The 15,713-nt window shown below is 39.1% G+C and overlaps 1 protein-coding gene across 9 annotated transcripts in view; it reads left to right on the top strand.

Moving 5' to 3' along the window:
- INPP4A (inositol polyphosphate-4-phosphatase type I A) overlaps nt 1-15,713 on the top strand; it is a 135,711-nt gene that overhangs the window by 95,046 nt on the left and 24,952 nt on the right. For 5 of the 9 annotated variants that reach the window (XM_019529456.1, XM_019529459.1, XM_019529454.1 and 2 more), the window contains 4 exons: nt 1,607-1,874; nt 7,915-7,947; nt 12,334-12,506; nt 14,781-14,904. In XM_019529456.1, the coding sequence (XP_019385001.1) occupies nt 1,607-1,874; nt 7,915-7,947; nt 12,334-12,506; nt 14,781-14,904 (598 nt within the window). The remainder of the gene's footprint in view (nt 1-1,606; nt 1,875-7,914; nt 7,948-12,333; nt 12,507-14,780; nt 14,905-15,713) is intronic. The other 4 variants (XM_019529462.1, XM_019529461.1, XM_019529463.1 and 1 more) reach the window with 3 other exon arrangements.

Here is a 15,713-nt window from a genome sequence, read left to right as displayed (position 1 = left end):
ATTCAGCTGGAGAGCTACTTAAGAAGTTTGGGTGAGCTGTTGTGGGTTGGGTTAGCATTTCCACACACCCCTCTCCCATTCTTCTTCTGCCCGTAGCAGTTCACCAAAACTCATAAGTGGCTCCATCGTGGGGCCCAGCCCCATGCTGTCACCACCCAGTGATCCCAGGGTCTCCACTGAAACTGGTCCGGGACCTGCACAGGCAGGACACACCCAGCTGGTTAGCCGGGATGGGGTAGCAAGGAGTGGTGTCCAGCAATGGATGTGGGGCAGACAGACTGAGGTGCCTAGGCAGTGAGGCTGGGTGCAACAGCAGCCAGAAAGAGCCAGTGCTGCCAGGAATCAAGTCCAGCCACCACACTGCTGCAGCCCACACCCGGGGGCAGTAGCTCCACAAATGGCGGTGTGCACCACAGCTGGGGCTGCTCAGGGACCCACCACAGGGCACAAAATCCCTTGGCAGGCCATATTTTGTTCACCTCTACTTTGAAAGTTTTATCAGCATAGTCATGTCACTCATCAATAGCAGAGCCACAAATCAGATATAAAGGTCATCTTAAATGAATACTAACAAAATCTTTATACCAAACTACCTTAAAGAAAACCAATTTTAGGAATGTTTTAGAGTTTAAAATTTGTAATTGGAACCATTTTTGGTGTCCATTTGCCTATAATGTTAGATTTCTTATTTTGGTTAATTTGTTCAAAAGTAAGCTTTCACCTTAGATAGCTCAGTTATTGGGTATCCTGGCCGGGACATATTGAGGCTGATTTTTCAGTTAATTTAACACAGATTGCACCTGGGATTGTGGATTCATGTTCAGCACTTAAATAAGGTTTCTAAAGTTGGGCAACAAAATTAAAAGCCAATTTTAAAAATATTGACCCTTGTGCCCATCTGTGCATGGCTCAAAGGGGCCAGTTCTGTCTCTCCAACTAGGAAAAAATTCCATGAAATATCTATAACCTAAACTAAAATAGCCTTCTACACCTACAGTTTTAAAGAATAATCTATCATACCCTTTTAAGTCTAGAAATGAATGCTGAGATCCAGTGGGAGTCTGGGAATTTTCTCTGTCCAGAGATACAAGTTACACTTCTAGCCTTGCTAGGATGTAGGGCATTGATTCTTAAAATAAGAATATTTTTAGGGGTGGAAAAGGTGTCTTGGGCCTAGAACTGAGTCTTACCTGCTATGGGTCTCAAGCAAGTGTCATTTTTAAGGAGAAAATTGCACATTTGTCAGGAAAAGAAACACTTCCTTGTCGCACTAATATTATAAGGTTAACATATGTTAACCCATTTGAAGCTGGAACATTAAAAAAATCCTGGAGAAATGGATTAATGTGTGGAGGGCTGAAGAAATGGCCAGAATTGTTTGGCAGATTTATTACATGGCTCTGCATTTATGCATGAATGTTACTTGCATTGTTGATATCTATCCAGTGTGTGTGTGTGTAAATGTAATAGCAAAGGAAGAACTTGCTAAGCAAGTGTGCTTACAACCACAGCAGGCAATGTGTCTCTAGTGTGCAGAGGAACTTGTTATCCAGTGTTGGTTTTTCTTTTTTTTTTTTAATTGAGAAGGGGACATTTTTCTTTTAAGGAAAAAGTTTGGTTGAACGTTGACAAAAGTCTGGAGTGCATTATACAGAGAGTGGACAAACTTCTCCAGAAAGAGCGTTTGCAAAGTGACAGCTGTGAAGATGTTTTCCAGTGTGACATCAGCTGTACGAGTAAGAAAGGTAATCGGGATACTCGTGCGTACTGGATAAATCCAAAAGACATAGATGAGACTTCATCTTCATCTTCATCATCCTCACCACCATCTTCATCCATTTCATCTCCTGCATGCCATTCTGACAAAAACACAAGTGCGTATGACAGAAACTGCTGCTTTACTACCTCTGCTTTGCTGTACATTGGTGCATTTCTTAAACGCCTTTTCTTTCTGTCATGCTTAAAGTTTTATAAATAACTACTTATCAGGCAGTTGGGACCATAGATGAATTCGTAGTTTCTAGGGTTTGGGGTAGACAAGGTTCTTTGGGTAAATCCGATATCTTTTATTAAACCAACTCAGATAGTTGGAAAAATTCTTTTTTGCAAGCTTTTGGGTACAAATACCCTTCATCAGGCTGAGGAAGCAGCTGCACTGTGCTCTTCCTGGATGGAGTAGTAAAGAAGCTAGAGACCAGTATGCATGAGAGAAAGTCAATCAGTGAAAATGTAAATTTAGGTAGTCAATGGGTGAGAGACAGGTGGGGGCGATAGGGAAGGGGAATGAATATATCTGGTAAATAGTAGAGCGGTTACCTGGGGAGTCAAATGTTAAGTACGTTATAATATGTCATAAATCCAATGTCTATATTTAGTTCATGATTGTTTATATCCAGTAGGTTGGTGAAGTGAAGTTCATAGGCTCAGCTATGAAAGGAGTTTTGTAAATTCTCTTTGAGGATTAGAACTGAGAGGTTGGAGAGAAAGTGGTTTTCTTGTGAGAAATGTGCCCCCACAAGTAATTGGGTATTCTTGTCTTTGATAGATTTTCAGTGTGCGTTCGTTCTGGTACGCAATTGTTTGATTTCTCCTACGTATTTTCCATCAGGGCATTTGGTGCACTGGATGAGATATGTTATATTTTTGGAGGTGCAAGTGTAAGATCCAGGAATGGTGACTGTTCTGTTGTGGGTGTTGTAGTTGTGGAGGTGGTGGAGATACGTTGGCAGGTTTTACATTTCTTGTCATGGCATGGTCTGGATCCATTTGGTGGTGTTTTGTGTTTTGGGCTATAGGAACTTTGCTTCTGGTGATGAGGTTAGCAAGGTCTGGTGCTTGTTTAAAGGCTAGGATGGTTGGTTCTGGGATGATAACTTTAAGAATTGCATCTTCTTCAAGTAAGGGTTGCAGTTGTTTGAGGATTTCCCATATAGGTTCCAGGGAGGGATGATATGCCATAACCAATTTTGTGTGATTTATGGGGGAGGGGAAGAGGGGATTCTTTCTGTACTGCAGCAGTTCTTCAAGTGGTATCCAGGTGGCTTTTTCAAAAAGTGCTATCTATCTCTCTGGAGGACAGTCTTTGTTGAGTGAAAGACCTCTTGAGATTTGTGAGGTGACAGTTACAGGTGTTCTCCTCAGTGCAAATTCGGTGGTATCATAGGGCTTGGCTGGATATCACAGCTTTCTTGGTAAGTTAGGGTGATTGCTGGTTCTGTGCAGAAATGCATTTTGGTCCGTGGGTTTCTTGTATATGGTGGTCTGTATTTTACCATTCTGGTTAGTGAACATCATGTCTAAAAAGGACATGGAGTATTCAAGAGAGAGTTTGATGAAGGGTTGATGATTTTTGAATTTCTGATGGAAATCAATCAGAGATTGCAGGTTTTCAGACCAAATGATGAAGATGTCATTGATATATCTTAAGCATAACTAGGGTTTGATGGTGCAGTCCTTGAAGAATTCATCTTCTAGGTGGCTCATAAAAAGGTTGGCATATTCTGGGATAGGGATTGGGTGAAATTCTAACCCCACTCAAGTCAGTGGTAAAACTACCGACCGGAGTTTAGGTAGCATTTCAGTCCAGATGGTTTGAGATCTGGGAATTCAAAGTATAGATCAGGATTAGTCAGTTGTGCAAACATCTCCTTTCCATGTACCTTTTAAAAGATCAAAAACCCATGAAATTGGCATATGTTCAGGTTCATGCTAATGAACACAGGTGAACTGCCAAAATGATGCCAAGCGTAAGAGGTTGGATGGAGACGAGAAGCCCTAGCAGAGTGGCCTGTGAATACTCAGCATACTCTGGAGAGGCACATAAATGGGCACAGGGTTGCTCCAGCGAAGGGCTAGCTGGCAGGCACTAAAGCACCCTTGTGCCTTAGCCAGCTCCGTTAACATGTACACATGCATTGCTGTGGAGTAAAGAACTTCATTGCAGGATAGTACTTGTAAATACAAGTATTGTCCTGTGGCGAAGTTAATTAGTTCCTTGCCATGTAACCATTTGCTCAGTGCAAATCGGGTTCCCAACCATTAGTGGCCAGGTTCTATAATAGCACCTGCTGCAAGGCCAGCTTCAGTGAGCTGGTCATGTGTCTGTTTTCTATGGAATAACTGTATTACTGAGTTAAATCCAAGGTAAATTCATGATCTGTAATTATCATGCCATGTTGTCCACAGGCTTAGCTGTTCAAATATGGATGTAGGCGCTTACATGTAGAAATCTTTGTTGGATCATTTTGGCTGTAATTTTCTTGAGCCTGTTTACTCATAGCACAAGAACAAGAAAAATGCCTTCAGTGGCACTGTGGGTGAGGGAGGGGCAGCACGCAAACAGCAGCAGCCGCTGCAGCACTGATTGACAAGGTGAACTGTTAGCTCTTCCTTGTTCATCTAGGCATACAGTTCTCCAAGCCCATAGCTAACCCAATGTGTACTTAACCCTGTAGGCTGTCAGTGTCATCAGAAGTGCTAACAGTACTCCTGCTGTCCTCGGCATGACCTCGGTTGCTTCCCATGCAGAAGCATCGGTAAGAGAGGGACTTCACTGCACCTTCTTTTCTTCCTCACTTATCATATGGTTTAGTCCAGCTCCCCTGGGAGACTTTTCACTGAGTTCAGTGGGAGTCGGATCAGGCCTTGAGTGGCAATTTTGAGTTTGGAAAGAAACGTTGCAGTCCATTCATGTGCCAGAGTAACTATAAACTGAATACAAAAAAATGGGGGCAAAATTGTTTTCTACTATAATTCTTATATAATAAAGGGCTTAGCCCATCTGTCTGTCTGTCCATAATGCTCTTGGATCACTCTAGTTGGTTAGTGAAACAACCAGTCAGAGTGCGACGCACTGCCATGACTGTGGGGATGAAGGGGAAGTAGTGGGGGGGGGTGAGGCCAACTGCAGGCTTCACCCACCGCCCCAGCCCTGCTCCCCCGAGACTTAGCCAAGCATTCCTACTCTGAAGCTCCATTTTATGTTCACAAATTTTCTAGCTTGCATGAAATTTTGAAATGGCTTTGTTTTTGTGTGTATGGGTTACTTTCTCTTTCCCTTTAAAAACACCTGTTTTCGTGATTATCACTTCATGTAAAAGATTATGCAGTATTTAGCCTTACAAAAGGTGATTTGGGTCTTTACTTCCATGGTTCATGTTCTATTCTATTATTTCTTAGCTCTTCCTTCCAGTGTTTGTGTGCGACTTCACATTCATACCATTGTTGAACATTTTAACATCATTTAGTATAGATTTGTATGTCTTTTTATCTGATTTGCTAAATATTCTGTATTTTCCCTAGAACATCCTGACATTTAAGACATCGTATGATGAGTGTTTCAGAATATTAACTTTGTTGATCTTTATGATCAGACACAACCTGCCTCAAAACAACAGTTGCAAAAGCTGATATTCATTTGCATTATTTATATGAAGGGAAGGTCTGAAAATATATAAACTTAATATCCGTGGATTAAATGTAAATTGTAAATATGTTTTAAAACTGTGTTTTACTAGAGAAGATAACTAAGTACACTTGTGGATTACTTAGTAGTGGTTGAATTTTATTTAGTATAAGAATATAATATTAGTATAAAAACAATACTTATTGTAATTTGGCTTCCCATACGGTTGAATTATAATATGTTGTAAAAGGACTGGAACATGGAGTCTTTAGTATATGTGTTAAATAGTAGCTATGTTAATAGGAATGTATTACACTGTTTTAGAGTTAGCTATAGTAACACCATGTGAGAGCAGTATATTCTGTTGATCCACACACCAAATCTGTTGGTCCACACACCAAATCTGAATTCTTCTGATACAAGATTGAATTTTTAATTAAAAGCTGTAGGGAGAAACTGAAGCAGCTGTAGGGAGGATGCCATCACAACTCCTGCCCAACAAGACAATTTTATATTAAAATACTCTTATGTTAAAACATTTTAGAGCAGCTTTTTTATTTAAAGCCAAGCCTGCAGCTTTTAAATAGGGCGTTCGCTATACTCAGGATCTTAACATTTATTTCATATGAAAATGAAACGTCATATGAAAATGAAACATGTTATAAACATGTCACCAAATGAAGTGGATCAGCTGTGCCTAGACACAGAATTGGGCCCCTGCTACACCCGCTCAGGAGTGGCAGGGGCCTAATCCTGGGGGACAACACTCAGGGTGCACCTCTGCAAGTAAGGAGACCTAGGGTTCCTCACTTGCAGAGGTGAGCCCAGAGATTCTGACTTGAGGCACATGTCTGCAAATGGGGGAACCTGGGCAAGCACTCCCAGGGCTTCTGGGGCCTGATCCTGCATTTGGATTACCCTCAGAAATGAATTGAAACCAAGTACCTCTCAGAATCAGTTGCTTGTTCCCATTCTGTTTGATGGGATTAGGTTTGCTCCTAGCATTGCTGTTAGGGAGGAAGTCCAAGTATTGGATAACATCCTGGCCTTGTTGAAGGTAGTGGGAATTTTGCCATTATCTTCGCTGGGGCCTAGCTTTCATCCATGGCCTCTACATCTTATCCAGCCCCGGCTGCTTCTTCCCTTTTCCTTGTCATTAGAAGCTGTTGACAACTAATGGTTCTGAGGTCCAGAGAAAGGCCTGATCTCAAGGCTTAAGACCGTGCCCCTTTGAAGTTCTTCCTCCAGTGATATTCAGAGCAGATGTACCAAATTTTCACAAGCATCTGTCAGGAAGCAAAGCAACTCTTAGTGTGTTTAATAAGTGGCCATTGATCAGAGTTTGATGAAGTTAGTTAAAGGAACTTTAAGGAAAGAGTTATGCAGTTCCATACTTGTTAAACTTGGTATAGTGATGTTCTAGTGAAATGCTTTCCCATGTTGTTTTACAGTCAAATTGTTCTGAAGGGGGGATGTTTTCTGACACAGTGAAAAATTTATCAGAAAGCCTAAGAACTATGTTTTTAAAATTTTATATATATATATCTAGATATATATATGGTCTGTAGTCATATAATATGTATGTATAATGTATACATTTCCAAACTGGATGCTAGGAAGTTTTATATTATTCTGAGCAATTCTTCCAGGTCAGATGTTAGTCCTCATGTGTTTTTTGAATTGATGTTTTCTTCTAGAAGTTGTGTATTTCCTTGACCAATAAATCTTGACATGAACACAGCATAATGTTCAGTCTTATTAATCTAATAAGCTGCCATTCATTATTGCACAACATATTGTAACTGTGTTCGGTAACCTTTTACTACGCGCATTGCACAATATGTTGTTGTTGAGGGCCCAGTCCTTCCAGTGAAGTCAATGGCAAAGTTCTCAGAAGCTTCAGTGGGGAGGTTTTGGTCTTTAGCCATACACCTAATTTGTAGTATGAACTGGCTTGTAAAATGTGCAAGGAATTAAACATTTCTAAATTAGCAGTGTGTCGATTCTAATCCTTGCAGTCTGAGTGCATTAATGTCACTTTCTGTTAAATGCTCTGGTATGTTACACTTCTTGCTAGTCTTTTGCTATTCTGTTTAGCTGCCTTTATTGCAAGCTTATTCTACAGTTGCACTAAGGCAGTGGTTCTCCAACTGTGCTCTATGGATTGATTGCAAGTGGTCTACAGAATGCCTGCTGGTCACATGGTATTGGTTCCTCCCTGCTCTCAATTGTCGTGTCACTTTTAAAAACAGCTAAAATGTTCTCGGTATTGTTTTCCCATGTAAGTGATGGCTTTAGCTACTGCATAGAGGTTTTGTGATCTTGAGTAGTATAGGAGGTGGTCCACACAATTGGCAGTAGGAGGAGAGACAGTCCATGAGGCATTATCTCTGTTATGGTCCACTTTGTCAAAGTGTTTGAGAACCACTGCAGTAAGCATTTGAGTTGCTTATGTTTATACTGTGTTGCTGCTCCTTAATCATGCATGTTGCACCTCCATTTCTGTGCAGATTGCAGCCCCCCTCCTGAAGAGTCCAGCCCAGGTATGTGCGTTTTCCATTCATGGCTTCCGCTTCTGAAAATTGCAATTTCTGTTTGTATTCAATAATTGAACAAGTGTTTTGCCAATGAGTTATCTGACGTTGCTTTGGAATGATGTCTTCCACTGTACCAGTTAACCTGTATACATACATAGCATCTTACCCTGGAATTCAGAGTCATTGTTTCCTATGTTGAAATGGGACAGGTTCACTGTAAATAGCGCTAGCTTTACATGTTGAGATATAAGGAAATATTCTGTGATGTTCTCCAGTTGACAAGTTTTAGTGAGTTGAGATGTGAAAGTTTAGGACTTTTTTCAAATGCCATTGAAGTCACTGGGGATCTGATTACTGATTTTAGTGGGATTGTGCCTTTTTCATATTAGGTGCTACACGTAGAATTCTGCATGAGCATTTGGAAATGAAGCAACCAGAATGGCTAATGGAGAGGCCATTTGTGGGTGTGTAACAGCAGTGTAGGGCACTATAAACCTAACTTTCCAAATAAAAGGTTTGAAATAGTTTAATCATAATGTCAGCCTCTTCTTCTCTCACTTTATAATATCACAGACTCACAGGATAGTCACCAAGTATAACTCTTACAGATCTTTGTCCCACCTAGACAACTGTGTATATTTTGTCTCATTTGAAATCAGTTTTGGGTGATAAAGATTTCATTTCTAACTAAGCCAACTTAAAATTCTCTTGGGATGAATAAAATTGTCGAGGGATCATGCTCTTAATGCTGATCTCTCCACCCCCCTAGTAGGCTGCTAAAAGTTTTCTCTCCTCTGTCCTCTGTGTATGTATGCCTTCATTCTCTCCAGTAGGTAGGACTAGACAATGATTTTCATCTTTAAAGTGCAGTACAAACATGAATTCTCATAAACTAATGTAGGAAGGTGTTACTACATTTTACAGATGAGTAAATAGAAACAAATCAATTGGGACAAATGCATTTAAACCTGAGTACCTATAGATACATGGCTAAGGCCCTTCTTTAGCACAATATGCATTTAATTGTCTTTGAAGTTTGTTTGATCTGACTGTGTGCTCAAGCATGCCATTGAATATGTATGAAATTAAGCAAATACTTTTGCTGAATCAGGAGCTAAATACTTATTTCAACATCTAAATAAATAGTCTAACACTCAGGGGTGCTACACACCTGAAGCTCTTGCCAAAGTGGAACCAGCAGCAGCAGGTACTCAGCACTTTTATTTTTTGACTTCAGGCTCCTGGATTTTTTTTTACATTCCAGGTCTCTCTCTTTCAGTCTACTGCTTCCTGTTCCGGACTGTAAAGCAGTTGTAATTTTTTTTCCTTTAAAGGGCTTCACATGCCTTATTGAAGCCAGAGAGATGTTATTACAATATTCATTTTCAATTACTCTGGAAAAAAGAAAGAAAATGCTTTAAAGGAAAACTCGTATGTCCATTAATTCATATAAACTTTGCCATACCATGAGCAATGGGACCATTCCACTGCAGTTCTTTCTCCTAGTCTTAAAGAGCTGCATAGCCTGAGAGTCCACTATATGACTTTTTTTTTTCTTATTTCTATGACGTGTCCCAGATGCATAGATAGGCAGCCATAGAAGCTTTTTTCCCCGCCTTATGCAGACATTTTTCTGCCTCATCTGCTTTCTTTTTGTCCCATCATTTCTGGAAGCTGCTACTTGCAGGAAGGACAGTGCATTTCCTAACTCGTCTATTCAGGCCTTCCTTCTGGTTTCCCAATAGAAGTAGCAAGAACAGAGAAGACCTTAAGACAAATCCTGCTATCTTCTGCCAGTGATTGCATTGAATTCAGCAGGAAATGTCTTTGATTGAGGACTGCAGGATTTGTCCATCGGCATATAACATGCTTCTCTAAGACCCCATACATCCAATAAGAAAATTCTTCTTGAGCTGTGATACCTGTCCTCTCTGTCAGAAGGAATTTTTCATAAGCTAGAAACTCTGATAAATACAAGTATTTAATATACAAATAAATCCAAATGCAAGTTTGAATTTTAAAACCAAATCCTCAGCTCTTGTCAGTCATCAAAACCCCATTGATTTCAAAGCTGTCATTGACTCTGTGGAGCAATGCCAATGAACTCTAGCTCTGGATCTGCCATGTATAGGGTTTGTAATTTTATTCAAGTGTTCCAATAATCTCATAAAACATAAGAATAACCCTCAAAGTGGATCATATTGTCAAAATAGAATTAGCACAGAGAGCTTCAAAATGTGTTTCATTTGTTATATAGAATATATGGCAAAATTCTAGTAAGAAAATTAATAAGGACAAAAGAAGAAGTGAAAAACTGCCTAAGTGTTGGTCTGGTGCTGTCAATAGACTGTACATTTCCGATTGTGAGTCTGTTACTTATTATCCCATTTCTCTTTGATTATAATCAGTTTCTGCTCCTGTCAGGTTTTTATAAATTTATGTACATGATATTGCACCTTTGAAATTAAGGAGAATGTGATGTCGTGCTATGAATTAAAAGATTTTATTTTTTTACCTATATTCTAAGCCAATACACTATGCCAATACAGGGAATTTTAGTTCAGTGTTACAGTGGAGCCATGAGAGTTCACTTTACATTTCAGTTGAACCCAGGCAAAAAGTATCCAATTATATTAATGGGTTCCGGTTTTATAATGTTACTAGTTTACTTTGTGATTTAATCAGTTACATTTAAAATGACTTTGCTGGCGCACACAGAATTTTGAGTTTTAATTCCTCGGATTACTTTTAAAAACTTACATGTTTCTCTGTGTTTTAGGATGATAACATTCAAGAAGATAGTTTTAGTTCTTTGTCATTCTCATTCCTTTATATAAGTATCTTTAAAGCAAAGAAAGAGAAATGTTTCCTTAAAACCCCCTCTATTTTTCTTTCTGAAGGCTTTCAGATACAGGTTCTGAGTATTTTGGGTTCTGATTATACTCATTTTTTTAGCTTCTCTGAAATAAAGGCAAGCTATAATTCCTTCAGTTTGCTCTTCTGAGACTTCCTGCTATTAGCATATGGCAGTGAAACAGAGCCAGATAACTTCCCCTCACTCAGTTCATTAGATTATCTGTCTAGTACACAGAGCAAAGTTTTAAATCACAGTACTGCTGGATTTGTTATTTGTGATGTTTCTGTTAGCAAGTTTCCGTAACCTCCCTCTTTGGATAATTATCAAGGAAACTTTTGTTGTCATTGGCTCTTAGCTGTACACTTCAATAAAACTCATAAAGAGCTTCCTGTCCAAGGCCTGATGTGACCCTGTTCTTGCATAAATGTGATCTATACTTCACGTTGTATGGTATGGCCAGTTAGTTTGGTAGTGGCATGACTTCCATTTTTGGGCTGTACTGCATTTAAAAAATAAAAGTGATGCAATAGTTTCTTCCCTTTTAAATTTCTATTTTTTTTTAAAGACCAGTAGCTAAATACCTTCTCTTATACTACAGGGAAAAAGTGGTGACAGGGTGTCTAAGTAACTTTTTTTTCGCAGAATGCTGAAAGTCATCTTAAAAAATTGGAGGCCGATTAATATAGGTAGATAAAAATAGTAACATAAAGTAAACTGAATTAATTGAATCTATTAAGGTAAATGAGTATCATTAGAGAGAAAGCATAGTGGAGTTGGGAGCTCTGGAAACCTCAGCTCAGTACTTCCCAACTCCGCCATAGGTGTCCTGGGTGACCTTTAACAAGTCAATTATGTCCAGGTCCATTGATTTCAATGAAAGGTAAGCACATAAATAGGAGGATCTGGGGCTTAGTCTTTGTTCTAGTTTCCTATTTGTAAAGTAAGAATAGCAGCAATTCCCTGTCTCTCAGAGGTATTGTGTGGATAAAGGCATTAAAGATTGTGAAGCACTTGGATACTATTTATGATAAATTAATGTAGACCATAAGTATCTGAGGTAAGTAGATTGACAGATTTAGGAGACATGGCATTGACAGAAAGGAGCAGAACAGTTCAGTATCCATTAGCTTTGTATATGTTTGTTCTACAGCTAATTTTTGTGCTCTCTGTCCCTTTATATGCATATGTATATTACTGTGAAAGGTGTTTTTAATATCCTGGAGCTTTACAAAGCAGTTATTTTGCTACCTATTTGTATAGGCAAATATGCTCAGGAACTTTTCCAGCTGCCACCTTACACCATAGAACCGTCTTTATTTTTCTAATATGAAAACTCTTTTAAAGATCATTTGTAGGGTAGTAAATGAGCAGCACTGAGAATAAATAGGTGAGCCAGGAAAAATAAGCTGCTGTTAGAATATGCTAACCGCTAGTTATAGCTTCTACTTGAAGTTGCAACTGAACATTTTTAGGACTTTTCTCTACTTTTTGAAAAGAAGAGTATTATAATGTCTGTTTATTCTTTTTTCAATCAGGTGAATGGAGTGAGGCTCTTTATCCCTTGCTGACAACACTCACAGACTGTGTAGCCATGATGAGTGACAAGGCAAAGAAAGCCATGGTCTTTTTGTTAATGCAAGATAGTGCTCCTACAATAGGTCTGTGCCTGAGTCTTCAGTATCGCAGGGATGTTGTCTTCTGCCAAACTGTAAGCAAGAAAGTTGTGTGATCTGATTACAGTTGGACTTGTGATGGATTTCAAAAGAATGTGGGGAGTTAACCTGGTTGGACTGATTATGAAACTGTTTAAGTATCATTATGACAGTGTACAAATCAAATACAACCACTGCTATCTAGTGCTTTTCTTTTACAGCTGTCGGGCAGGGGCTTCAAACTGAGTGGTACAGGGCTGGTCTCTGGGCCAGACTGGGTCCATAGATAGTCTCACACACCAAATCCAGTATGCAGGGCTGGTCCAACACAGACGCTGCATGCAGTGTATGTCCCAGACCAGCCATGTGCAGCATATGCTAGCCTCATGCCATGTGCAGTGCATGCTAGCATGTCACATGCAGCACGTGGATCCAGTTCGAGACCTACAGGCATCACTGCAGGCCAGATGATATGGCTGTATAGCCCAGATTTGGCCCATGTGCCATTTCTTTGACACCGCTGCCATAGGGGGAAAATGCAGCACTTGGGTTCAAAGCAATAAAATGAAGTTTGACACATTCCTGCTGTGTGTATATATATTCATAGTTTTAAAAAATTATGACAGAGTAGTTAAAATAATGGCTGTTCAATGAAACAAACAGGTCTATGGAAAAAGAAAAATAATTGACATTTTTAAATTTTGCCCACCACAGACTCTGGGGCACTGGAGTTATATGCTTCTGATGACCTATCCCTGTAAGAAGCTTGCTGCTAATAGCAAGCATGAAATAGTACCTTATAGCAACACTTTCAGATACCAGAGCATGAAAGGAAAGATATGGGGGAAAAGGGAAACAACAAAGCATAATGGTAATTCCATGGAGAAAAATCTAGCTCCCAATTCCAGGTGTTGGGATTTCTTTTAAAGTGCTATCAATGGACCTGTTGGGGGCTCAGTCTTTCATGTCAGATTCCAACTACTAGAAGTCTGATAAACTCAAAAGTGTTCCATACCTCCAGCTTCCAAGGATGCTCTTTCCAAATCGAATAGTTTTGCATTCTCTTCTCCCACTTCTGACCACTCCTGACTATTGTGTCTCCACTACTCTGCTTCCCCCTTGACATTCCTCCTCAAGTTCCCACTTTCCAGCACCACTTCTTGCTTTGAATAGCTTCACTGCCTGTCTCGTCCAGCTTTCTCAGAAGGCAGCAGAGTGGAAGTGACATCATTCTTGTCAGCTGTTTTGCTGCCCACCGGGCTTTGATTAGTAGAACTGAAAACTTGACAGTACTGAGTTTTCTCTCTGATGCAGCTTGGCAATGGTTTGAGCAACTGCAACACAGGTACTAGACGTGATCTGCTGACTCAGGAGGGCATTGCCAGACTGGTTCAGGATCAGAAGGATGGGTCTTGGTGCAGATTAGCTACAATTAAGGTCCATCATCTTTTTATTTGAAATGAAAACTTACTTTCTATAAAAATTGATATTGAAGGTCATCTGGTTTGCCAAGGAAAGGCTAACAGCTTGCCCTTGGTTAATATATAACCCCAAGACCTAGCATAGCTCAATGCCTACTGTAGTCTTTGCTTAAGCCCGTCAGTGCTAGTTGATATCAGCTTGACTGGAAACTCATGTTGTTAACTTGCTACTCACTGGAGAATAATATGCCCCCAAATTCACCTTACATAATTTCTTCTGATTTTAAATCTTTGTGCTCTAGTTCTCTTTGTCCACAGATTAATGAATTATTTGTTAAGATATCCACAATCTAGTTTAAATATTTCAGACAACTCGTACCTTCCTTAGTCAACTTATCCCAAGGTGAAATGATTACCTAAAGTATTTCTTTTATGTTCATAGGGACAAATTTAGAGAACATTTTGTTTAAAATCAATATTTTGGGTATTTTTATATTTCATAACTGCTCTTCACAAGAGCTGTTATCATCTCATCACAAACTGAACTTCACTTCCTTCTGTTTAATTTTGCAGTCCAGCCATAACTGTTCATATTAAAGTCAGTCACCTTGAACATGACTGTTTTCAGAAGTTAAGTTTTCACTGCTATATTAGGGTCTGATACTGAGAAATGCTGAGTATCAGCTGCTTCTACTACATTATGTTCTATAAACTTTTAAAAATGTCAATTTTAAATGTTCAGGACTTAAATCTCTGTGGATTCCTCTTATATCTGTAAATAAAATTCCCTTCCAAGCAAACCATTTTATGTTTGATAAATCTTAGATGGTATAAACTGTTGCTTCCTCTTTTTTTTTAATTGTCACATTGTCTTGACTTATTTTATGCCTTTCTTTCTTGTTTCTCTAGCTGACAGCTCTTATTTGTGGTTTTATTATCAAACTGAGGAACTGCCTGCATGACGATGGATTCCTGAGACAGCTCTATACCATTGGTCTTCTAGCACAGTTTGAGAGCCTTTTGAGCACATACGGTAAAGGCAATCACATTGGACTTGTGGGCGATGTTATTTCTGAACTGTCATATTTAGCTTAATGGGCTACAAGTGCAAGATGAATTACTGGAATTTGGATTCATTTGCAGTTCAGTAGAGAAAGAAATTCTAGAATTGATGCAAAAAAAATTTATGTATTTAATTGGCTCATAAAACAGTAGCTTTTCTTTTCTTCTGTTTAATAGACTTTCTGTACTAAAAAGCCGTAGTTACTTTATCATACCTGTTATTTTCTGAAGCAAAATATAATAAAATTACAAACAAGCTAGAAACTACTGCCTGAAAGAAATACAATTTAAATTACCTTGAAGTTAAGTAACTACATAATAGGAAGAGAGGCTGAAGAGATTGTGTTACAAGTAAACTAATTTCATTCAAGTTTCAGCACAACCATCTGAATGTCTGTAGTTGTGTGACCCTCTAAATTAATCTGGTATTCATTCCTGCCATATAGTATAATATATAACCAATCTTTTTTGAATGTATGAAGAAGTAGTTTATTAAACTACTTGACATGACAGGCCTCTCAAAAATTTACTAATCTTATCATCACTGGAAAAAGAACACAAAATATACCTGAAGATGACAGGCTTGAGTGAATTAAATAGTGGGTGTTCTTACCAAAACCCATAAAGCCAGGAGAGACCCTGCTCCTCCCATCAGATCCGTATTGCCTGACTTTTGCACCTGTGGAGGAGGCCTGTTGATATCAAGGGGATTTAACATGGATGCAAGGGTCTGTTCATGAGAAACTTGGATAAAGGATCAGGCTTCCTAAGTATCTCTAC

Source organism: Crocodylus porosus, unplaced genomic scaffold (assembly GCF_001723895.1).
Source record: "Crocodylus porosus isolate Cpor-Errol unplaced genomic scaffold, CroPor_comp1, whole genome shotgun sequence".
Lineage (NCBI taxonomy): Eukaryota > Metazoa > Chordata > Crocodylia > Crocodylidae > Crocodylus > Crocodylus porosus.
Note: the sequence above shows the minus strand (reverse complement) of the source record. Positions and strands in the feature narration are given on the sequence as shown.